The following is a 26199-nucleotide window of genomic DNA, read 5'->3' as shown; positions in this document are numbered from 1 at the left end:
GGCTGGGGGAGGAGAGAATGGGGGGTGTGGGGACGGGCCCAACGGGCCCTCCCCAACGGGCACACTTGGAGAGTAAGAGTGGGGCTGGGGGAGGAGAGAATGGGGGGTGTGGGGACGGGCCCAACGGGCCCTCTTTTCCGGGCCCAACGGGCACACTTGGAGAGTAAGAGTGGGGCTGGGGGAGTGAGAATGGGGGGTGTGGGGACGGGCCCAACGGGCCCTCTTTTCTAGTATAATACTAAAACTCTGCGGTCCAACATTCCGTATGTATGTATGTATATGTGTATGTACGGAAGATTACTTACAAACCCTACTCCTCCTAGACGGTACACCAAAGCGCTACGATTTTTGTACCGCCGTATTCACCATTAACCTGGGCAACTATTGTAAGTACTTTCGTTCAAATTGAAGCTACCTTTTTAAAGCTAGAGAGATATTAAAGTTTAAATTTTTCATTTCTAACCCTTTTCTTCAAGGGGCTACATTTGTTTCCAAAAGTTTCCAGAAAAGGATTTAGTTTTCAGCAAGGATTTAGTTTTCAGCTTGTGACGGCTACATTGTTTCGAAAAGCTTCCAAGAAGTCTTTTTTGTTATTGCAAGTCAAGTCAAGTCAAGTCAGTTTTATTTGTATAGCACATTTAAAAACAACCCACGTTGACCAAAGTACTGCACATCTGATTAGGAAAAAACAAACAAACATCTGATTAGGGAAAAAAAAAAAGAATGAAGGCTATAGTGGTCACTTGACATACACAGATCAGGAGGACGGGCCCAACGGGCACACTTGGAGAGTAAGAGTGGGGCTGGGGGAGGAGAGAATGGGGGGTGTGGGGACGGGCCCAACGGGCCCTCTTTTCCGGGCCCAACGGGCACACTTGGAGAGTAAGAGTGGGGCTGGGGGAGTGAGAATGGGGGGTGTGGGGACGGGCCCAACGGGCCCTCTTTTCTAGTATAATACTAAAACTCTGCGGTCCAACATTCCGTATGTATGTATGTATATGTGTATGTACGGAAGATTACTTACAAACCCTACTCCTCCTAGACGGTACACCAAAGCGCTACGATTTTTGTACCGCCGTATTCACCATTAACCTGGGCAACTATTGTAAGTACTTTCGTTCAAATTGAAGCTACCTTTTTAAAGCTAGAGAGATATTAAAGTTTAAATTTTTCATTTCTAACCCTTTTCTTCAAGGGGCTACATTTGTTTCCAAAAGTTTCCAGAAAAGGATTTAGTTTTCAGCAAGGATTTAGTTTTCAGCTTGTGACGGCTACATTGTTTCGAAAAGCTTCCAAGAAGTCTTTTTTGTTATTGCAAGTCAAGTCAAGTCAAGTCAAGTCAAGTCAGTTTTATTTGTATAGCACATTTAAAAACAACCCACGTTGACCAAAGTACTGCACATCTGAATAGGAAAAAACAAACAAACATCTGATTAGGGAAAAAAAAAAAGAATGAAGGCTATAGTGGTCACTTGACATACACAGATCAGGAGGACGGGCCCAACGGGCACACTTGGAGAGTAAGAGTGGGGCTGGGGGAGGAGAGAATGGGGGGTGTGGGGACGGGCCCAACGGGCCCTCTTTTCCGGGCCCAACGGGCACACTTGGAGAGTAAGAGTGGGGCTGGGGGAGTGAGAATGGGGGGTGTGGGGACGGGCCCAACGGGCCCTCTTTTCTAGTAAAAACTAAAAATGCATCTGCGGAATGCAATGGAATACTTTATTGCCACATGTGACAGGGCACAGTGAAATTATTTGCTTGCATACCCAAGGTATGCAATAGTCGCCACATTTACAAAGTTACAAAGCACCTCCTCCTTTCTTCTCCCCGCCCTCTCCCCTCCCTCTCCCCCACTCTGGGTCCTCCAGTGTTCTACCCCCTCCCTCCCTCCGGCGGCCCCCCATGCTGCGTCCTCCATGTTCTTCCCCCTCCCTCACGACGGTCCTCTCACACCGGGTCCTCCATTGTTCTTCCCCCTCCCCCTCTCACGACGGTCCCCCCACGCCGGTTCCTCCATTGTTCTTCCCCCTCACGGCGCTCCACGCCACGCCGGGTCAGAAGGAACAGAGTCATTATTTCAGGTCAAAGACTCTTTCGCAGAACCATTAACCTGGGATTCATCTGGTCCAGATACCTTGCCATCACATTGTGCCTATTTTGCTTGGCAAATTTATCTTCCTTTTAAGATACTGTAAAGACCTTCGGAACCTGCAAAGAAGACCGTTTTCTAAGCTTGTAATTAGCAAGTTCTTTGGGAAACTCTGTTGTGTGGTGACAGCTCATTCATCAAATTCAAATCTGGAGGACATGAAAATGGAATAGGGCACCTTTCCCCATTGTCCACTGTGTCTCTACTTATTTCTTCTCCTATTTGCACCACCCACTCCACAAACCCATGCTTTCCCACTGTTACTGGGAATCAAAATTAGCCCCAATTATGGCAAACTATAATTTTACTGATAGCTTAGAAATGTTGCATTTTTAGATGTGAGGTAGCAATTACTTTTATTGTTTCTATGTTAACATCAATGAAATACAAGCTCTCTATAATGTAAATGTATTCTTGAAAATTCAATCTTTAAAGGGGTAATAGAGGGGAAAAAAACATAACTTTGGATAATATGTACACCCCCGGTCAATCCCAAGAGTTGTTGCATAAGCATGGGGAGTTAAGATCCACTATAGTCTTCAGGTGATAAATACAAAACCCAATAAAAAAATGTTAAAAAATCGTACCAGAGTTGGGCACAAAAGTATAAATGTAATGTACTACTTCCACATTAATGCATTAACATTAAAATATTAAATTATCCTTCACACAAAGATAATGATTATATAAATGTATTCCCAATAAAACATGGAATATTTTACTCTCGTAGGCCAAATATACTTTATTGTGTTATAATATGCACTTTAGTTTTTAGCGATACAGTGCGGAAACAGGCCCTTCAGCCCACCGTGTCCGCGCCGACCAGCGATTCCCGTTCACTGGCACTGTTCTCCACACTAGGGACAATTTATAATTTTACCAAAACCAATTAACCTACAAACCTGTACATCTTTGGAACGTGGGAAAAAACCCACGCGCTATCAGGGAGAACGTACAAACTCCGTACAGACAGCACCCATAGTGTTGAAGCCGGGTCTCAGGTGCTATGAGGCAGTAACTCCACCGCTGCGCCACCGTGCCACCCTCGTTATGCACTGGTTATCATTTTCCAGAATTTTATCGATTATCACCTCCAGTTTAAATTCCATTTGGAATATTTTGGAGGACCAAGAACCAAGACCAAGAATCAGTGAATTAATTAAATATTGACTGACTGAGCAGTGCCTGGAACAATTGGAAATATTCCTAAAGGTGAACACTGTCATTGAGGTCAGAGGAAGAACCTGGAACAGAAATGATGCTTAAGAAGTAGAAGATTTATTGTTATTAATGGTACGGCCAGAGCCAAAGGAGACCTCAGTGATTCTGCTAGCGTCATGATTTGAAGTTAAATATGCAGTAAAAGTCTTAAAAGTACACTGTAATCTGAAATCATTGCGAGAATTTTTAGCGCTGAAACTTTGGTGTATGTATTCCGACACCAGAGGAAAGATTTGTATGTATGTGAACACCTCTACCCCATTGTGGGCATTGGACTTTGTCTCTGGAATGCCGAGCCTTGTTCTCCAGAGACCAGCACTTTGGTCAACGTGGGTTGTTTTTAAATGTGCTATACAAATAAAATTGACTTGACTTGACTTGACTCCAGAATGTTGTGCCACAAAGATGGAAAGCAGCATTTGCCTTGTAAACATGGGTCATTCCATTTGGCATACTGTTTAGATGGTAGAATCAGAATGTGTAGGAACTGCAGATGCTGGTTTACACCGAAGATAGACACAAAATAGACAATAGACAATAGGTGCAGGAGGAGGCCATTCGGCCCTTCGAGCCAGCACCGCCATTCAATGTGATCATGGCTGATCATTCTCAATCAGTACCCCGTTCCGGAGGGTCGGCAGGACGTCCAGCATCTCTGGATAGAAGGATGGGTGATGTTTTGGGTTGAGACCTTTCTTCAGGTCTGATGGTCTCGATCCAAAACGTCACCCACTCCTTCTATTCAGAGATGCCGCCTGTCCCGCTCAGTTATTCCAGCATTTTGTGTCTATCTTTGGTAGAATCAGAGCCTGAGCATGAGTAATTGGGAGTGTTTAAAAGTAGCAAAACAATGTTGCATATGAGGATAAAGTGTACCTTTAATAACCATGTGCTTGACCTTTGACACATTATTCTACTGACCATTGCCACAGTCAAGAGATTATGCTCTTCAGTAACAAATGTTCTGCTCTATCTAATAATAATAATAATAATAATAATAATATTCATTTATTGTCATTGCAACGAGTACAACGAAATTAAAAAAACAGCCAATCCTGACGGTGCGTACAAACATATATGCAATAAATGCAAAAACAAATAAATACATAAATACAATTAAATTAAGTACAAGATTTTTTAACGGTGTTGCCTAGTGCACAGGTAGTGTTCAGTTCTCGTATGGCCCTGGGGTAAAAACTGTTCTTAAGTCTGTTTGTTCGGGATTTGATTGACCTGAAACGTCGACCAGAGGGCAGATGAACAAACAGACGGTGGCCGGGGTGGGATGGATCTTTTATTATTTTGCCTGCTCTACTGAGGCAGCGCAGGCTGAACAGGTGCTCCAGGGAGGGCAGTGAGCAGCCGATGTCATTTGCTTTACATTTGCTATGTCATTTGCTTTACAATTAAAACAATTAAAGGGCCAAAAATGTTGAAAACTCAGCAGGTCCGGCAGCTTTGAGGGGGAAATCATTCAGTGCAAGTAAAGTGGTTGTGTTTGTGATTACCCTTGGTTTGTAGTTGTTGGGGATTAGATGTAGAAGATTGTGAAACAATTGACCTTGTTTCTTAGGCTGGATGGTGAATGGGTTACCAAGTGTAGTGCACGAACAAATTGAATGTTTTGGGAGTTAAATAAACCAGTAAAGTAAACCTTTACTAAATATCCATCTTCCATTAAGTGTATCGCACTCTGCGGCACAAATTGTGTTGACAACAAAAGCACCGTTGATTTTTGTTCCCTTTAGGTAGAGTACAGGTAGATAACCTGCAGCTTAGAAGACAGTCAGAACCTTTCCCCAGGGTGGAAATATCAAAGACTAGAGACCTTTAAGGTGAAAGGGGCAAAGTTTGTAGAAGATGTGTGGAGCATGTTTTTTTTTTTACAGGGACTGGCCTGGAATGGGGTGGTCGTGGTGAATGCAGATACAACAGCTGCTTTTAGACGGGCATGTGGATGTGCAGGGAATGGAGGTGTATGGATCATGTAAAGGAAAGAACTGCAGATACTGGTTTATACCGAAGATAGATACAAAATGTTGGAGTAACTCAGGAGAGAAAGAATGGGTGATGTTTCGGGTCGAGACTGAAGAAAGGTCTCGACTTGAAACGTCACCTTTTCCTTCTCTCCAGAGATACTGCCTGTCCCACTGAGTTACTACAGCACTTTGTGTCTATATTTGGATTACGCGAAGGCAGACGAGATTAATTTGATTTAGCATCATGTTTGGCACAGACATTGTGGCCCGAAGGGCCTATTCTTGTTCTCTACCTTTGTTATCCGCAGCCTGTCATCGTCAGATTTAATATTTGATGGAAAAATGCTTAATCTCAGAACGTTATCCAAAATCTCTTCAGAAAATGAATTCAATATGAATGGCTTTTCTGGAAAAGGTGCAGATGAGTTTTAGTTGGCTTGATACCAGTCATCTTTGTCTGATACATGTCCCATTGATAAGCAGGAGATTTGCATACTTTAAAATGTCACTTACCATTTGGTTTTGATTTGAGATAAATTTGATAATAGTTTTCCATTGGACTGGATAGAGTGGATGTGTAGAGGATGTTTTCACTAGTCGGAGACTCCAGGAACAGAGGTCATAGCCTCAGAATAAAAGGACCTTCCTTTAGGAAGGTGACGAGGAGAAATGTCTTTAGTCAGAACATGGTGGATCTGTGGAATTCTTTGCCACAGAAGGCTGTGGAGGCCTAGTCAATGGATATTTTTAAGGCAAAGATGGATAGATTCTTAATTATAATGTCATAAGTGCTAGGAGCAGAATTAGGCCATTTGGCCCATCAAGTCTTCTCCGCCATTCAATCATGGCCGATCTATCTCTCCCTCCTAACCCTATTCTCATGCCTTCTCCCCATAACTTCTGACAACTGTCCTAAACAAGAATCTATCCATCTGTGCCTTACAAATATCCATGGACTCGGCCTCAATGAAATATTCATTGATTAGTACGGGTACGGGTTAGGAGGGAAGGATAGGACTTGATTAGGACATGTGTCGGGGTTATGGGGGGAAGGAAGGAGAATGGAGTCAGGAGGTAGAGATAGATCAGCCATGATTGAATGGTGGAGTAGACTTGATGGGCAGAATGGCCTAATCCTGCTCCTATCACTTATGATACCAGTCATCCCTGTCTAATACGTTCCCGTTGATAAGCGGGAGAATTGCAAACTTTGAAATGTCATTTGCCACTTGGTGTTTTTTTGACTGAGATAAATTTGATAATAGTTTTCCATTGGACTGGATAGAGTGGATGTGGAGAGGATGTTTCCACAAGCGGGAAACTCTAGGACCAGAGGTAATAGCCTCAGAATAAAAGGACGTTCCTTCAGGAAAGGGATGAGGAGGAATTTCTCTAGTCAGAGGGGGTGGTGAACTTTAAAATGTCACTTGCCACATGGTGGGGTTTTTTCCAGACTGAGATAAGTTTGATATTGGTTGTGGATTGGAGATTGGAGAGAGAGAGGAGGAGGTGGTGGAGGAAAAGGAGGACGAGAAGGAGGACGAGGACGACGGGGAGGAGGAAGAGGAGGAGGTGGAAGGGGAGGAGGAGGAAGAGGTGGAGGAGGAGGAGGAGAGGGAAGAGGCGTTTGAAGAGGAGGAGGAAGAGAAGGAAGAGGAGAAGGAAGAGGAGAAGGAAGAGGAGAATGAGAAGGAAGAGGAGGAGGAGGTGGAAGAGGAGGTGTTGGTGGAGGAGGACGAGGAAGAGAAGGTGGTGGTTGAGGAGGACGAGGAAGCGGAGGAGGTGGTCGTGGAGGAGGAGGAGGAGAAGGAAGAGGAGGAGGAAGAAGCGGAAGAAGAGGTGGTGAAGGAGGACGAGGAGAAGGTGATGGCGGAGGAGGAAGCGGAGGAAGTGGAGGAGGTGGTCGTGGAGGAGGAGAAGGAAGAGGTGGTGGTGGAGGAGGAAGAACAAGAGGAGGAGGAGGGGGAGGAAGAGGAGGGGGAGGAGGTGGTGAAGGAGGAGGAGGTGGTCGTGGAGGAGAAGGAAAAGGAAGAGAAGGTGGAGGAGGTGGTCGTGGAGGAGAAGGAAAAGGAAGAGAAGGGGGAGGAGGTGGTGAAGGGGGAGGAGGTGGTCGTGGAGGAGAAGGAAGAGGAAGAGAAGGGGGAGGAGGTGGTGAAGGGGGAGGAGGTGGTCGTGGAGGAGAAGGAAGAGGAAGATGATGTGGTGGAGGAGGACGAGGAAGAGAAGGTGGTGGTTGAGGAGGACGAGGAAGCGGAGGAGGTGGTCGTGGAGGAGGAGGAGGAGAAGGAAGAGGAGGAGGAAGAAGCAGAAGAAGAGGTGGTGAAGGAGGACGAGGAGAAGGTGATGGCGGAGGAGGAAGCGGAGGAAGTGGAGGAGGTGGTCGTGGAGGAGGAGAAGGAAGAGGTGGTGGTGGAGGAGGAAGAACAAGAGGAGGAGGAGGGGGAGGAAGAGGAGGGGGGAGGAGGTGGTGAAGGAGGAGGAGGTGGTCGTGGAGGAGAAGGAAAAGGAAGAGAAGGTGGAGGAGGTGGTCGTGGAGGAAAAGGAAGAGATGGGGGAGGAGGTGGTGAAGGGGGAGGAGGTGGTCGTGGAGGAGAAGGAAGAGGAAGAGAAGGGGGAGGAGGTGGTCGTGGAGGAGAAGGAAGAGGAAGAGAAGGGGGAGGAGGTGGTGAAGGGGGAGGAGGTGGTGAAGGGGGAGGAGGTGGTCGTGGAGGAGAAGGAAGAGGAAGATGATGTGGTGGAGGAGAAAGATGTGGTGGCGGTGAAGGAAGAGGTGAAGGTGGTGTTGGATGAGGTGGTGGCGGTGAAGGAAGTGAAGGAGGAGGTGGTGTTAGACGAGGTGGTGTTAGACAAGGAGGAGCAGGAGGAGGAGGAGGAGGGGAGGCTCCGGCCGGGGAGCATGCGCGGGGGCCCGCCATTTGCCGACAAAATGGCGGCCTTCCCTGAGCAGTGAGCGGCCGGGAGCTGTCGTGAGGAAACCCGAATATACAGCGCTGGCAACAGGGGGCCCCGGCTGGGACACCGAGATCATTGCTTGTCCAAGGCCATACCAGGGGAGGGGAGGCGGGGGGCAGAGCGACGCCTACCTGAGGTGAGCCGAGCTTCTTCTTCTTCCTCTCTCTCTCTCTCTCCCGTCCGTTTTCCTCCTGCCCCGGATTCAAATAATAACCGTCCTCTGCAGGCGCGAGTGTGCGACAACAACGCCGCAGGATGAACTGCACGGCCCGCGCACACACACACACACACACACACACACACAACACGGCTGCATTTCACAGACGCAGGCGGCTCTCAGGAAAGGATAATTTTTAAAAAAAATTAAAAAAAAATCTAAACGGCCTTTCACAGGCCCCGGACCCGATCTCTTCTCCTCCCCCCCCCCCCCCCTCCCAATCCCTTTCCCGGACCCTTTTATTGCCCTGTCTGTGACATTTTTTTGTAAAGCAGACGATCGTTCTATAAGTTGCAGGAGCAGAATTAGTCCATTCGGCCCATCAAGTCTAACCCCGCCATTCAATCATGGCTTCACCTCGTCCAACACCTCCTTCCTCCTTCACCACCTTCACCTCTTCTTCCCCCTTCACCTCTTCTTCCCCCATAACCTCTTCTTCCTCCTTCACCACCTTCACCTCTTCTTCCCCCTTCACCTCTTCTTCCCCCTTCACCTCTTCTTCCCCCTTCACCTCTTCTTCCCCCATCACCTCTTCTTCCTCCTTCACCACCTTCACCTCTTCTTCCCCCTTCACCTCTTCTTCCCCCTTCACCTCTTCTTCCCCCTTCACCTCTTCTTCCCCCATAACCTCTTCTTCCTCCTTCACCACCTTCACCTCTTCTTCCCCCTTCACCTCTTCTTCCTCCTTCACCACCTTCACCTCTTCCTCCTCCATCTCCTCCTTCACCGCCACCACCTCTTTCTCCTCCACCACTTCCTTCTCCTCCTCCTCCACCACCACCTCCTCTTCCTTCTCAATACCATCCTCTCCCTCTCCTTCCCAATACCATTCTCCTTGCCTTCTACTCACTGTGTGACCTCCTCCCCCGGCACTCGCACTAATCAAGAATCTATCTATCTCTGCCTTAAAAATATCCACTGACTTGGCCTCCATAAGCCTTCTGTGTGTGTGTGTGTGTGACAAAGAATCCCACAGGTTCACCACCCTCTCTCTGTCTGAATCAAGATATCGTTGCAGCAAGGCGTGGGCATATTTTGTTTAGGAAGGAATCGCAGATGCTGGTTTAAACCGAAGCGAAGGTATGCACAAAATGCTGGAGTAACTCAGCGGGTCAGACAGCGTCTCTGGAGAGAAAGGAATGGGTGATGTTAGGCCCTTCTTCAGACATCCAATGAAGGAGTCTCGACACGAAATGTCACCCATTCCTTCTCTCCAGAGATGCTGCATGTCCCGCCGAGTTACTCCAGCATTTGGAGTCGATCTTCGGCATTTAGTTAATCCTTTTTTCCAAAAGAAAAGTGTGTTCATGTTGTGTGTGAGTCAACCCAACTTGATAAATGTGAATAGACACAAAATGCTGGAGTAACTCAGCGGGTCAGGCAGCATCTTTGGAGAGAAGGAATGGGTGACGTTTAGGGTCGAGAGTCAGGGGAGAGGGAGACTCTATGGAAGGTCAATGTGTGAGAACGACAAATCAATGCAGACAATGGTCAAGAATGTTTCATTGTTGGCGAAATATGAGGTGCTGTTTCTTCCAATTTGCGCTTGGCTTCACTATCACAGTGGAGAAGGCCCGGGACAGAAAGGTCAGTATGGGAGGGTGAGTTAAAGTGTTTGGCAACCGGGAGATCAGGTATGCCCAGGCGGACTGAGAGGAGATGTTCAGCGAAACGATCGCCCAGTCTACGTTTGGTTTCGCCAATGTATACGAGTCCACATCTGGAACAGCAGCTACAGTTGGTGAGGTTGGTGAGGTTGGTGGTGCAAGTGAACCTCGGACCCCTCTGAAAGGACTGTCGGGCTCCCTGGACCGAGTGGAGGGAGAAGGTATAACGACAGGTGTTGCATCTCCTGTGAGGTTGCTCGGGGAAAGTACCTGGGCTGGGGAGGGGGGTGGTTTGGGTGGGAAGTGATGAGTTAACTAAGGAGTTGCGGAGGAAACCGTCTCAGCGGAAAGGGGTGGAGATGGGAAGATGTGGCTAGTGGTGGGATCATGTCGGAGGATTATGTGCTGTGTGCGACTGCTAATGGGGTGAAAGGTGAGGACGATGGGAACTGTGTCTACGTTGCAACGGAGGGGAGGGGGTGTGCGACGGCTGACGGGGTGAAAGAGGTACGGTTGAAGGGGACTCTGTCCCTGTTCTGTCCTGGCCACCCATCTGCCTCATTGGAGACATTCAAACTATCTATCGTCGGACTTTATCCTGCACTAAATGTTGTACCCTTTATCCGGTATCCGTGCATTGTGGATGGCTTGATTGTAATCGTGTATCGTCTATTATTTGAGTGAAAAGAATCAAAGGGGAGCAATAGCGAGGCTGCGGGACACCGAGGGGACTCCCTGTGAGGGCTTTTGTTGTTTACTTTCAAAAAACGTGTTCATTTTGTGCGAGTTTGAGTGAGTCAACCCAACTTGATGACTGTGGTCCTGGTCATTGTGGCCGGCGCCGGCTTGGAGCCGCAATGTGATTGTTTGGCGGGCATGAGCAGAGTTAGGCTGTGCTCGATTTTGCCCACATGCGGGTCGCCCTGGCTCAGCTCCGCCGTTTCCTGGGAACTATTGCCGCGCAATCATCGTTGGAAAAACAACACGTTTATTTTCAAGCCTTTGTCTACATGGACGAAGTTGAAATTTCTTCAAATTGGGGTTGGGAAGTAACATCCTTCCTGAAGATAACTAAAGATGGTAGGAATGATGAAAGCGATCAGCAAAGCAGTTGTTTTGAGCATATATATTGCCCAGTTTACATTGAATGTCATAATTCAATTCATCCAAAACATTTCCAAGTTTTTTTTCATAATGTTGTTTTAAATATGGATTCGATTGATTTGGTTTATTACGTAATAGATTAGTTGAATTACACCGGCTCGGGGCAGATTGCAGGTTTGATTTGTGATCTCTGATAGATGTGCTGGTCTGAGTTAAGATGTCTTATTACGAGTCATTAAGAATTAAAATTAATCGGGTTGGAAATGGCATGATCTCAATCCTTATCCGCTGCCCAGCGACCCCTACTGGGAGTATGTAATTGTTCGATTACGGAAAGCATGGAATTGGAGGTCGGTTCAAATGTGTCGTTGTTAATTTGGGGTAGGTTTGATTCCTTGATAAATTGATACAGGAATTGTGAAGGTCACTGAAGTACTTTTTAACACAATTGACTAAATGATCTTGCTGTTTGGAGCTCTTATTGCAGTATCAGTCTGATCATTGTTTTAACGTTTTATCTTTAATGTGGGCTCTTCTGTTATTACATGTCTTTTATGTGTTGCTATGTAGGGAGAGAAAATGATCTGTATGCAGAAAAGTGTATCAACAGTATTGGCATTTTGTTGCTGAAGCTATCAGTTATAAATACTTATTGTAACAAACGTGCTGAGGTTTTTGTATTCATTGCATTTGCTGACCTATAATTGTATGTTGTACATTTTACATTTAAAATTATTTTCTTTGAAAATGTGAAGTTTTGGGCACTGAAGTTAATCAAAAACGAATCCATGGGGAGTTAGATGAATGATAATAGCCTATATTCATTGACTATAATGAATATGACTATACAATGATTTATAATAATGACAAAGTGCTGGAGTAATTCAGCAGGTCAGGCAACATCTCTGGAGAATATGGATAGGTGATATTTTGGGTCAGGACCTACGGACAATGATTCTTTTCGTCAGTGATTATATATTGACTACCTTCAATACCATAATTCCAACCAAATTCATCTCCAAATTCCTGAACCTAGTACTCAGCCCCCACACTGCACCTGGGTCCTTTACTTTCTGGCCCTGAGACAGCCTACAGTAAGGATAGGCATAAATATCTTCAACAATAATTCTCAACACAGCAGCCTGCAAGGCTGCTTTCTCAGCTTTTTGCTGTAGTTCATAACACCGTACTGGGCTGCATCTCAAACAAGGAGAGACAGAGTACAGGAAGGAGAAAGAGAGCTCGGTAGCTTGATGTCAAGCCTTCTCTCCAGAGATGCTGCCTGTCCCACTGGGTTACTCCAGCATTTTGTGTCTATCCTCTTCATTGTCAGCAAAATGAAGGAACTGGTCATTGACTAAGATGCAGGGTGGCGTACACTCCCCATGCTGTTTCAATGAAACTGAAGTGAAATAGTCAAGAAAGCACACCAATTCCTCTACTTCCTCAGAAGATTAAGATAATTCAGTGCATCTCCAATGGCTGATACTAATTTCTATAGATGAAATAAAGAAGGCACCTTATTCAGATGCATCACAAGCTGGTATGGTAATTGCCTGCCCAAGACTACAAGAAATTGCAGTTCAGTCCATCAATCAAAACAGCGTATTCCCCTCTTTGCCCCCCTCCCTCCAAGATGACTCCATTTACACTTCACCCTGCATTGGGGAAAGGAGCTGCCATTCTCTCTCTTGACCACTCCCGTTGTGTCAAAGGTGCGGAATTTTGAAAGCCTGTACCACTAGATTCACACTAAAAGTACAGCTTCTTCCCCACTGATACCAGGCCCCTGAACGAGCCTCTCATGCTTGGGTGAATTCCCGATCTTAAAATCAATCTTGTTGTGGCCGTTGCGCATTTTTTAATCTGCTCTCTTTCTGTTGATGTAACACTGTATACTGCACTATTTATTTTCTCTTTTGCACTAGCCAGTGTACTTGATATGATTTTTCCTGGATAACACATAAAACAGTTTTTCCACTGTACCTCGGTACATGTAACAATAACAAACCAATACCAAGGCATCATGGACTCATTATACAATGGTAACGTTGAAGTTACCAGATAATGTTGGGTTATGCAAGTAAAGCTTGTGTGATTAACTGACAATCGGTGATTCTCTGATAAATTATTTCAGAATAGATTCTTGTTCCGATCATGTTTTTTACTTTTAGTAGTAAATTATGTTTACATAATTAATGCATGCAGTAGAAAATATAGTAAAGTATGATAACATGGATTATTCTAGAAAAGTTCAAGAATGAAGAAAATAATCAATATCAAAAGATTGAATCAATAAATTTTTCACCATGAATGCGCAAGGCTACGTTGCTATAGAACTATTTCTGGAGCTGTTTTCCGATGATTGATTCCACTGAATGAGCCTTCTTTGATTGTTGTATTCTGATCATCCATCAAGCTACCCCGAAACACCAACCATGAATCGAATCTGGGCTCCTTGTTTGCGGTTTGAGGACAGAAGTTTGGGAATCAAATCAATAGAATTAGAACTCTTTTTTCAGAAGAGTTAATCAACTCAATTAAATATTAGTGAAGAAATGGGGGTTTTGTAATTTTTTTCCCCCCAAAATGAAAGTTAGCTTTTGTGCATTTGGAGAACAGAACTGTCTTTGGGGGCCCATCTTAATTAAGGAATTACCAAGGTAAAATTATTTTTCCTTTATCCTTCAGATTCTCTCCTCCATGTTCATGGCACAGGTCTTAAGAAAACACTGATTTTAAAAAAAACTATACTCTTGTGAAAAATGGTCAAATTTGCTTCTAATAAAGGCTTAATGTCATTATTAACAATCTTGCTTCCTATGGGATTGAATAGAGTGAGTAATTGTTCTTTATATTACAAAAGCTATTACGACCTAATAGGTAGTATATATTCTCCAGTTAATAACATTTCTGGGAAAGAATGGTTTGCACAGTGGGTTGGACACAGCTATTTTATGCTCAGTACCAGAATTTAAATCCAGCCAACATTATAAAGATGGAAATCTTCTCTTGGTTTAAGATCTATGCCGTGTCAAATATCACTTCATTAAATATCACTTCATTAAAGTATTGCCTTCCCTTTTGTGATGGTATTCCATTTTAAAAAAAATTGACAATCACCTGTTGTCCTGTAATTAGCAGGAAATTCCGCTCAAGGGATAAAATCCTCCTTTTTCCTCAGTTGATAGATAGCACTTGTCTTGACGTCAGAATATTAAAGCCCAGTTAGGGACTTGATTTTAAAACTGAGTTTATATCTCGCTTTAATTATTGCGAATGATTGTGATGTCTGTAGTCAATGTTAAGCCTCTCTGAAATGCATAAGTCAGTCTACCCTGTCACTGGACTCTGTAAAGTTCATCTGCATACCCCTGTCTTAGGATTCCCAGCATACTGCTGGAAAAATTGTTTTTGTAATCCTATGTTCAGTGAGATCTAGCTTAGTGTTGGAGGCCCCATTCAATCTTAATTGCAGTTTGTATTCTGGAAAATGGGAGGAAAAGAGTAAATATTCAAAAATTAGATAATGTTATCGTTGTTTATGTTAATGTTTTGAATTTTTAATTTTAAATCTTTAAAAATGTAAAGATTCCATTATTTTAAGTAATATTGGTCTATAAATGTGTCGAGTTATAAAACACTTTTAAATTGCATTCCTGTCTCTGACTGGAGGAAGTGCTCCATCCCTGGCTTTGATGAAAATAAGACATTGGTAGTGCCCCTCGGGACCTACTTGCCCTGACTTTGCAAGACATCTGGATATGATGAATCAGTTTGATCACTGCTTCACATACAACCAAGAAAGTGTCGGGCATAGGGAAGATCCTGCTTTATTTGGCCCGTTGTTGATTACACTATCTTTCGGGTGCTCTTGCGAAATAGTCTTTTTTTTTTTTTGTCAACTCGGCGAATTAAGGGATCCCTTAATTGATCAGAAACACAGTAGGTTCTTGTAATATCCTGGCCTACTGCCTTTCCCTCAACCATGTACAACATAGATATTATGTTGTCATTAATTATTTTTCTTATGCAGCAACTTGTTACTTAAATTAGATTTTAATGTGTTGAATATCAGTGATTGCAGTCTAGTTGTACAACGGAATTTGTTGCATTGCATATGCATGCGGAAAGTTTAATATGATTTCCCTCTCGCCCTCAAGCCTTCAGTGCATTCCCATCCATTCCCCCATCCTCTCTTGTTTGTAAACCCAGTATGTATTTACTTTGCTGTTCTACTCCACAGCTTTTCACCATTTTTCATTCTTTAATTGTTTGTCTCTTTGATAGGTCTTTGCCACGTACATTTTACATTTATATTTGAACTTAACCTGATTTTATAGAACTACATTTTTAGATTTTTTTGCCGTTGTAGTTCAATGTATTTGTCCTTTTTTCTTTTTAGATCTGGGTGTTTCATCCAGTTGTAGCAAAAGATTAATCTTGTCTTTTTTCTTTCAGTAATAACACAATGGCAAAAAGGACTGCAGACAAGGAACTAACTGATCGAAATTGGGATCAGGAAGAAGAATCCGAAGAGGTCTGTGTATGTATTCATTTTCTGATTTTCATAATATATATTTCTAATATAAAATGCAGTTTTTTAGGGTGAGGTTTGGGGACAAAGAAAAAAAATGCAGTTCTTTGCCACACAAAGGCACTTTGCCACTTTGCAGTTCTTTGTGACATGCTTAACGTCAATGACAGATGTTGGTGTGAAAATAAAATGAACCCAAGTCTTTAAGTTGGATTTGGCCATACTGCAATAGCAGCTGTAAAAGAACAAAATTTGAAAGAGGTGATCATTGTTTTTGTTGATGCTAGGTGTATAGCTATTGATTTTGGTTTGTGGAATTCAATTCGACAACAGATCCTTTTTTTTAGGTTTTGTTGTTAGTTTTATAAACGTTTTACAAACTACAAAGCAAAGAACAAAGTGCTGGTGGAACTCAGCGAGTTGGGCAGCATATGTAGAGGGAAATGGATATATGACATTTTGGGCTGGGGAAGGGAAAAAAGGATTAATAAAGATAATTGGTCAGGGCAGAGATCCTAGCCTCAGAATTAAAGGATGTTCCTTTAGGAAGCAGATGAGAAATGTCTTTAGTTAGAGGGTGGTGAATTTGGAATTTGCCACAGAAGGCTGTGGAGGCCACGTCAATGTATATTTTTACAGCAGAGATAGATTCTTGATTAGTACAGGTGTCAGGGGTTATGGGGAGAAGGCAGGAGAATGGGGTTCAGAGAGAGAGAAACAGAGAGAGATAGATCAGCCATGATTAAATGACGGAGCAGACATGATGGGCCGAAAGACCTAATTCTGCTCCTATCACTTATGACCTTATGGAATTGGGGTACTCGGTCTAGGGAGATGGGTGTAAAGTGGAAGGGAAAGGAACAGGATGACGGGGGTGAACATCCTCAAAATAAGCTCTAAACTACATAGACCTGGGGCATTGTTTTTGTCTTTCCACTATTATTGTTTTTGTTTTTTAAATGTAGTTCTGTTTCAGAACATTTGACAATAAAGCACTCTATTCTAATTTGGATTGTTAATATTGTTGTGTTAATGAGCAACCAGAAGCTCTAATTTAAAAAAAAGAAAAGAGTGGTAAGTTGCTGCCATTTATATTATCAGAAGGTATGACGGAGAGAAAATAAAATCTGCTTGATCCAGTTGATTTCTCTGAAGAATGTAAATAAGTACTAGGACAGGAGATCTATCACCACTGTGAAGGAAGGAACTGCAGATGCTGGTTTACACCAAAGATAGCCACAATGCTGGAGTAACTCAGCGGGTCAGGCAGCATCTCTGGAGAAAAGGAATCGGTGACGTTTGGATCGAGATCCTTCTTCAGACTGAGAGTCAGGGGAGAGGGAAACTAGAGGTATGAAAAGGTACAAAAAAATGAATGAATGAAAGGTATGAAAAGAACATACCTCTATGATGATCAAGGAAAGGTGGAACCCACAATGGTCCATGTTGGCTGTGGAGAAGGTGATAACGAGTGGATACTAACAGTGCAACTAAGCAGGATGGCAGTGAAAGCAGTAGAACTACTCGGGTGAGGGAGGGACCGAGGGAGAGGGAATGCAAGGGTTACTTGAAATTATAAATTAATATTCATACCGTTGGGTTGTAAGCTGCCCAAGCAAAATATGATGTTGTGTTCCTCCAATTTGAATTTGGCCTCATTCTGACGGTGGAGGAGGCCCAAGACAGAAAGGTCAGTATGGGAAGGGGAGTTAAAGTGTTTGGCAACCGAGAAATCGCGTAGGCCAAGGTGGACTGAGCAAAGATGTTCAGCAAAATGATTGCCCAATCTACGCTTGGTCTTGCTGATATATAGGAGAGGGTAAGCTAGCCAATAATATAAAGGAGGATAGTAAAAGCTTTTTTAGGTATGTGAAGAGGAAAAAAATAGTCAAGGCAAATGTGGGTCCCTTGAAGACAGAAGCAGGGGAATTTATTATGGGGAACAAGGAAATGGCAGACGAGTTGAACTGGTACTTTGGATCTGTCTTCACTAAGGAAGATACAAACAATCTCCCAGATGTTCTAATGGCCAGAGATCCTAGGGTGACTGTGGAACTGAATGAAATTCACATTAGACAGGAAATGGCGTTGGGTAGACTGATGGGACTGAAGGCTGATAAATCCCCAGGGCCTGATGGTCTGCATCCCAGAGTACTTAAGGAGGTGGCTCTAGAAATTGTGGACGCATTGGTGATCATTTTCCAATGTTCTATAGATTCAGGATCAGTTCCTGTGGATTGGAGGGTAGCTAATGTTATCCCACTTTTTAAGAAAGGAGGGAGAGAAAACGGGAAATTATAGACCAGTTAGTCTGACATCAGTGGTGGGGAAGATGCTGGAGTCAATTATAAAAGACGAAATTGCGGAGCATTTGGATAGCAGTAACAGGATCGTTCCAAGTCAGCATGGATTAACGAAGGGGAAATCATGTTTGACTAATCTTCTGGGATTTTTTGAGGATGTAACTAGGAAAATTGACAGGGGAGAGCCGGTGGATGTGGTGTACCTCGACTTTCAGAAAGCCTTCGACAAGGTCCCACATTGGAGATTAGTGGGCAAAATTAGAGCACATGGTATTGGGGATAGGATAAAAAATTGGTTGACAAACAGAAAGCAAAGAGTGGGGATAAATGGGTCCCTTTCAGAATGGCAGGCAGTGACTAGTGGGGTACCGCAAGGCTCGGTGCTGGGACCGCAGCTATTTACAATATAAATTAATGACTTGGATGAAGGGATTAAAAGTACCATTAGCAAATTTGCAGATGATGCAAAGCTGGGTGGTAGTGTGAGCTGTGAGGAAGATGCTATGAGGTTGCAGGGTGACTTGGACAGGTTGTGTAAGTGGGCGGATGCATGGCAGATGCAGTTTAATGTGGATAAGTGTGAGGTTATCCACTTTGGTGGTAAGAATAGGAAGGCAGATTATTATCTGAATGGTGTCAAGTTAGGAAAAGGAGACGTACAACGAGATCTGGGTGTCCTAGTGCATCAGTCACTGAAAGGAAGCATGCAGGTACAGCAGGCAGTGAAGAAAGCCAATGGAATGTTGGCCTTCATAACAAGAGGAGTTGCATATAGGAGCAAAGAGGTCCTTCTGCAGTTGTACAGGGCCCTAGTGAGACCGCACCTGGAGTACTGTGTGCAGTTTTGGTCTCCAAATTTGAGGAAGGATATTCTTGCTATTGAGGGCGTGCAGCGTAGGTTTACTAGGTTAATTCCCGGAATGGCGGGACTGTCATATGTTGAAAGACTGGAGCGACTAGGCTTGTATACACTGGAATTTAGAAGGATGAGAGGGGATCTTATAGAAACGTATAAAATTCTGAAGAATTCTTAAAAAAACGTATAAAAGTCTGAAGAAGGGTCTCGACCCGAAACGTCACCCATTCTTTCTCTCCCGAGATGCTGCCTGACCTGCTGAGTTACTCCAGCTTTTTGTGAATAAATCGATTTGTACCAGCATCTGCAGTTATTTTCTTATAAAATTCTTAAAGGATTGGACAGGCTCGATGCAAGAAAATGTTCCTGATGTTTGGGGAGTCCAGAATAAGGGGGAGGCCATTTAGGACTGAGATGAGGCAAAAAACTTTCACCCAGAGAATTGTGAATCTGGAATTCTCTGCCACAGAAGGCAGTAAAGGCCAATTCACTGGATGTTTTCAAGAGAGAGTAGATTTAGCGCTTGGGGCTAAAGGAATCAAGGGATATGGGGAAAAAGCAGGAACTGGGTACTGATTTTAGACGATCAGCCATGATCATATTGAATGGCGGTGCTGGCTCGAAGAGCCGAATAGCCTACTGCACCTATTTTTCTATGTTTCTAGTTTGTTGCACATCTTCTTTGTTTAGGAGGGTCAAAATGAAAGCTTTGACCTTCCATCCTTGACCTTTCTATGATCTCTGGTATCACTGCAATCTTTTTATAGTTTTTGTTTGCATGCTTGTATGGCATGCTGAAGACCTTCATTTGTCTTTATTGTAATTATGTAAGAGCTTTATATCTTTCCAATAATCCAGCAATTTATTATTGCCAGAATATCAAAAAATTGGTATGACCTGGACAAATTAGCTGTTTCTTTTGTTCAGCCCACAGGCTTATTTTTAGCAGCTGCTGCCAACTTTACAGTTCCTCTGGGCAGTAGCACAGGCCCAACTATCTTCAGCTATTTCTATGTTGACCTTTTCTATGATAAGGTCAGAAGTGGAGCAGTTTGTTTATAATTACGTAATATTCCATTCCACTCTCAACTCAGCAAATGAAGCAGCTCATGCCTGATTGAGCAAAACCTTGTTAACATTCAGGCTTGTGCTGATGAGTGCAATTACATAGCCATCACAAACAAGAGATTTAAGAGGGACCTCTGGGCATTTTTTTCACTCTGAGGGTAGTGAGCATCTGGAATGAGCTGTCAGAGAAAGCTGTTGAAATAGCCACAATTACGACTTTCAAAAGATATTTGGGCAGATATATGGACAGAAAGGGTTTAGAGGGATATGGGCCTAATGCAGGCAAATGGGACTAGCTCAGAATGCCAACTTATTCTCCATTAACAAGTTGGGCCAAAGGGCTTATTTCCATTCTCTATAGCTTTGACTCCATTAACCTAAGATAGTCAGATCCCTGACATTCAATAGCATTATTGTTGTCATATTGGGGTCACTATTGATCAATTGGACCTACCACATAATAAAACTGTCCCTGCAAGACCATTCAGAGGCAAAGTATCCAATAGCAAGCGACTCATGTGACACCGTAAAGCCTTTCCCCTATCTATAAGACACAAATTGGGAGCGTGATGAAGTAATTTGTCACTTATCTAAATGTATGAAGCTCCAACAATGCTCAACAGTCTCCAGTCAATACAAAGCAGGCGGTGCTTCATCCACCTCCCAAAACATTCAATCCCTCCACCACCAGCATACAATAGCTGCAGTATGTACCATCTATAAAATGTATTGCTGTTACTTATCGGGGCTTGACCTGCAGGCATTTTGCAAACTTGCAGTCTCTACCGCCAAGGGTAGCAGGCACTTGAGAACATCACCACTTGCAGGTTCCACTCCAATTTGCACACCAAACTGATTTGAAAATATTTGTCAGTCCTTCATTGTTGATGGGTCTAAATCTGGAACTCCCTATCCAATAGCAATGTGGGAGACCCTTCATCAAAAGGTCAGCAATGATTGAGAAGGCAGCGAGTCTTTTTTTCTCAAGGGCATGTGGAAACGGCAACAAATTCTGGCTTTGCCAGCAGCATCCAGATCCCTAAAAATAATTGAATAATTAACTATTGGTGTTATACTTTAGGGACACAAAATTTCTTTAAAAGAGGATTTAAAGGGGACCTAAGCAAACTTACCAAAGTTTATGACGCCATCTCTTCTTAGCCAATACAATGCATGTTTTCTTCTCTTTCTATTTAGGTTCTTGTGAGCATTAGCATTATTATTGGCTAATATTATTTATTGACTTATTATCCTTCCTTCACTTTGTATTTATTTTTATCTTTATAGTAAAACAAGTATGTACGTTTGTAAAGACTTGGCACAAGAGATAACATGATGATTATATAGGATGACACTGTTAGAACTACTTAAGCACTGCTTCAGCAACCCAGGTTTAACATTGAGCGGAGTTTACACGTTTTCTCTGTGAATACATAGACTGGTGGTCTTATCTGAAGAAGGGTCTCGACCCGAAACATCACCCATTCCTTCTCCAGAGATGCTGCCTGTCCCTCTGAGTTACTCCAGCTTTTTGTGTCTAATATGTGTAATCCAGAACAAGGGGTCACAGTTTAAGGATAAGGGGGAAGTCTTTTAGGACCGAGATGAGAAAGTTTTTTTTCACACAGAGAATGGTGAATCTGTGGAATTCTCTGCCACAGAAGGTAGTTGAGGCCAGTTCATTGGCTATATTTAAGAGGGAGTTAGATGTGGCCCTTGTGGCTAAAGGGATCAGGGGGTATGGAGAGAAGGCAGGTACGGGATACTGAGTTGGATGATCACCAATGATCATATTGAATGGCGGTGCAGGCTCGAAGGGCCGAATGGCCTACTCCTGCACCTGTTTTCTATGTAACAATGTTGCTTCCTGAGCAATGCATTGTTAATCTTTAATTCAGCTTTTTATTTTAGTAATTAATTAATAATGAATTATTCCATAGTTCTAACAATAACTTAATCCTTAAGTATATCTAACATCGTGCGATCCTCAAAAACCTTACAATGACACATCTGTACCCTTTAAATGATTTCTTTCTCTGCCATTATCCCTTCTAGAGGTCATCGACTGCTGATAGTCATGCACTTCAGGCTGTTTGCCCTTGGCCTAATAATTCTTCTTGTACGAACCTTGAGTGTCAGAAGTTGTTTGATGCCGGGGACACCCATCTGTGCTCGGCATACAAGACCTTGTATTGATGTAGCACCTTTCATGACCTCTGATGTCCCCAACTGTTTTTCCGTTTAGTTTTGTGACAACATCCAGATAAATGAATGCTGCTTAACCGTTGGCTAAGGAGTAAATATTGATCATAACGGGAGAACTTGATTGCTCTTTAAAATAAAGTTTATTGTGTCTTGTTGAGGGTATTGATTTAATAACCATTCAAAAATCTACCAGTTGTGCTGCAGTGCTCCTTCAATACCATTTCTAGAATGTCACTCTTGATAAGCTTGAGTATATAAAGTGACAATCACAAGTACAAGTAACACTTATAGCTGGTATCCTGACACGTGAATTTCAAGCAGGAATAGTTAGATCATGAGATTAAACTCTTCCTCCTGCTGAGGGTTTTTAGTACCCAGATCCAGACCCAGACCCCATTTTTGTAGAGCATGGTGTTTTAGGGTGGGTGGGTGGGGGGGGGGGGGGAGGGACAAAGTTGCCTTTAGATAAACGTGGGGGGGGGGGCACTTTAATATTAAACTTTTCCATGAAAAACAAGATGTTGAATTACTGGTTAACATTGTTTCACCATAGAATATTTTGCCTTGTAGGCAGGAACCTTCTCAGTAGCAAGTGAAGATGTGCTGAAAAACAGAGCAATCAAGAAAGCAAAACGCAGGAACCTCCTCGCTGAGGCAAGTCATATAATATAAATTTTAATTACATTTTTTTGGTGTGTTGAGTGGGGCTTTGTGCCTCCAGATACTTATTAAATGTCACTGCAGCACTGCCAGCTAGGACTTGCTCCCTGAATTCAGAGCGATATTTGAGAAAATCCCATTGTTCACAGATCAGACAAACTAACACCAACTGAAAATTAATCTAACTCTGCTGTCATGTGTGGATATCCCCAGATAACAATTTTCTGAGGTTTTATGGATAACCAATGGTTACAGTTTTAGTGATCAGAATAACAAATCTAAAAATGAAAACAGATTGACATTTTAGTAATTTGAGATTTACTGACAATAATAGGAATTAATTTACTACCTAAAATACAATACAATAGGGTTTGGCAGTATTGTACTCGTTTGCATGTGTAACTTTCAAGAGCAGGTGCATATTACATTTTCTGTACCAATGGCTTTCATGTAGCATGTGGTTTTATCCCCCACTTGCTGTCTCCCATACCTCCATGTAAATCAATTTGCATCATTGACATCTGGAAAAGAATGGTGAGGACTTATTATAGACAATAGACAATAGGTGCTTCGAGCCAGCACCGCCATTCAATATGATCATGGCTGATCATTCTCAATCAGTACCCCGTTCCTGCTTTCTCCCCATGCCCCCTCTCTCTTGAATGTATTCAGAGAATTGGCCTCCACTGCCCTCTGAGGCAGAGAATTCCACAGATTCACAACTCTCTGACTAAAAATGTTTTTCCTCATCTCTGTTCTAAATGGCCTACCCCTTATTCTTAAACTGTGGCCCCTGGTTCTGGACTCCCCCAACATTGGGAACATGTTTCCTGCCTCTAACATGTCCAACCCCTTAATAATCTTATACGTATTCAGCTTATCTTAGAAGTTTTCCACACATCACATTGAATGGGGGTTGAAATATTTTAAGACATTAATATGATCACATTTTTAGTTTGTAATAATGAAGATTCAGAGAGTCATACAGTTTAGAAGCAAGCCCTTCGGCCCAACTTGTCCACACCGGCCAATATGTTCCAGCTACACTAGTCCCACCTGCTCGCATTTGGCCCATGTTAGCATTTGTCCTAGGATTTAATGATCTTGTATTCTGGTGAAACTTTGCGTTCGTATTCTTTAGAATTGACCAGTATGCTTATCCCTGCTGGAAAAAAACGACTGGGATAAATGCTGAAATATACCCATCATATTTGGTACAATCATTTGATTTATGTACATTAAGTTTTAATGTTGCATGGCATTACCTGCAGCCATGTATTTTTTTAGGTCATAGATGTAGCAATCTGACCCAGATTGTTTTAGCTGTCTCTAGTATTTGCATTGCTTAATTAATTTGTTGCCCATAACGTCAACTCTGTCCCAACACTTTGTTAATGCACCTTTCATTTTGCAGCCATGTATTTTTAATTTCCACATTAAGAGACAATGAACTGTTTCACTTCCTCCATTTGAATCTAACCGTGAATATCCTGCACTTTTATCATCTGTGTGACCTCATTTTACAGTTTATAATTTTTTTGTAGTAGTGATGATGATACATGAAATACTGATTGACATCAGTGATCATAGATAAGTGGCAACTTTTTTAAATCTCAAAGGGTGGAGGGTATATGGAATGAGCTGCCAGAGGCGATAGTTGAGGCAGGTACTATCACAACATTTAAAAGACGTTTGGGCAGGTATATGGATAGGACAGGTTTAGAAGTATATATGGGCCATGTTTGTCAGCATGGGCAGGTTGGGCCGACACAATGTGTAGGAAGGAACTCCATATGCTGGTTTAAATTGAAGATGGACACAAAATGCTGGAGTAACTCAGTGGGACAGGCAGCATCTCTGGAGAGAACGAATGGGTGACGATTTGGGTTGAGGCCCTTCTTGGTGTTTCCAAGCTGTACGACTATCACTATGTTTGACAAGGCCTTGCACTAACCATCAGTGCTTTGGCAGTTCTGACATCTTGTCATTGGGGAAAGAGGCTGTGAGCCATCTACATAAATCACTCCATTCATTGTGAAGATGCAGGCAGTTCATGGGTAAAAGTTTGTTCCTAAGAACTGTCCAGAAGCCACTTCCTCCATAAGTCAGAAACTTGGGTTTTAAAGCTACCCATTTCATATTGACCCTTGCTATAATTCCTTCATTTTAAATTAATGTTACCCTCGCCCTACTCAAAATTAAACAAATGCTTATTTTTGTTATCCTACTGGTGTCTGTTTTCCCTTTGGGTTTCTTTACACTGGCCACATAAAGCAATATAAATGGAAACATTGTAATTTACTAGCTTGTGTATAATACTGCGGTTGGGCGGGGGGGGGGGGGGGGAGCAAGCTTGCTCAAATGTTTTGCAATTTTAGAAGTTATTTTATGATTACATATCAAATATTTTTGTAACTTTAATTAGATGTATATGTTGAAGGCCTACATATTCTGATTAAACGTAATGAAAACAGTAAGGAATAAGTGATTTTATGATTCCTACAAACAGCCAGGCGATGGAAGTGCAAGTTGAGCAGCAGCCTCATAATTCCACTAAACCTTGGTTTGTATCTGCACCCTAGAGCCATATTGGTTCCCTCTCGCATCCTGAACATGCCATTTGCTGGTTACCTGTCCACTATAAATTGGCCCTAGTGTGCAGATAAGTAATAGAATCAGGGGAGATTTAATGGTAATGTTGGGAGAACAGGTGGGTACTAAAGGGCTGAATGGCAATTTCCGTGCAGTGTGACTCTTGATATTTTGTGCTGGTTTTAATGCATAAGGTGGCTCTTAAATCATTCCATGCAAAGTATGGATGTTAATAAAAGATGCCAGTGAATCTTGTATTCTTTGAAAAGTATGCTAACCAATTTTGTTTTCAAAATATTCCAGTCTGAAGGTGGTGGAATCTTCAAAGGGTTTTCTGGTCTTGTATCTTCAACTGGAAATACTGGATTTGGAGGATTTGGTAATGGTTCAGGTTTCAAACCTTTACATGGTCTGAACAATGGAAATAATTCATCGTCTTCAAAGCCTTCACACAGTAGCGCGACAGATGTAAATAATCCTATTGGTAAGTAGAGTCAAATATCATAACTGTTGCAACTATTGATTATTTGAGGAAATTTAATTTGTGCTCTTGATGTATGCTGTTTTTTCTCCCTCCTGACCTTGCACCTCACTGGAGATCTTTCATCAGTCTTGTAACCCATTGGAATGCTAGAGCAGCAGTGGGGTCTTACACACAGAAGAATGTCATGCAGCCCATTGCAGCAGTGTCGTGTCCTTGAGTGGTCCCATTAGTCCCACTCTTTCTCCATCTACCCAACTTGCCCCTG

The 26199-nt window shown here is 42.9% G+C and overlaps 2 protein-coding genes across 13 annotated transcripts in view; one reads left to right on the top strand and one right to left on the bottom strand.

Moving 5' to 3' along the window:
- Positions 1-8517, bottom strand: part of phf21b (PHD finger protein 21B) — a 95473-nt gene extending 86956 nt beyond the window's left edge. The window contains exon 1 of the mRNA XM_078416868.1: positions 8433-8517. The gene's annotated coding sequence lies outside the window, so the exon portion shown is untranslated. The remainder of the gene's footprint in view (positions 1-8432) is intronic.
- nup50 (nucleoporin 50) overlaps positions 8099-26199 on the top strand; it is a 41253-nt gene continuing 23152 nt past the window's right edge. Inside the window, exons 1-4 of one of the 12 annotated variants that reach the window (XM_078416873.1) lie at positions 8099-8119; positions 15691-15775; positions 22769-22852; positions 25754-25934. In XM_078416873.1, the coding sequence (XP_078272999.1) occupies positions 15701-15775; positions 22769-22852; positions 25754-25934 (340 nt within the window). In that variant the 5' untranslated portion in view covers positions 8099-8119; positions 15691-15700. Of the gene's footprint in view, positions 8120-8206; positions 8438-9845; positions 10347-15690; positions 15776-22768; positions 22853-25753; positions 25935-26199 lie in introns of those variants that run through there. The other 11 variants (XM_078416883.1, XM_078416884.1, XM_078416875.1 and 8 more) reach the window with 11 other exon arrangements.

Source organism: Rhinoraja longicauda, chromosome 20 (genome assembly GCF_053455715.1).
Source record: "Rhinoraja longicauda isolate Sanriku21f chromosome 20, sRhiLon1.1, whole genome shotgun sequence".
In the NCBI taxonomy this organism is placed as follows: Eukaryota; Metazoa; Chordata; class Chondrichthyes; order Rajiformes; family Arhynchobatidae; genus Rhinoraja; species Rhinoraja longicauda.
Note: the sequence above shows the minus strand (reverse complement) of the source record. Positions and strands in the feature narration are given on the sequence as shown.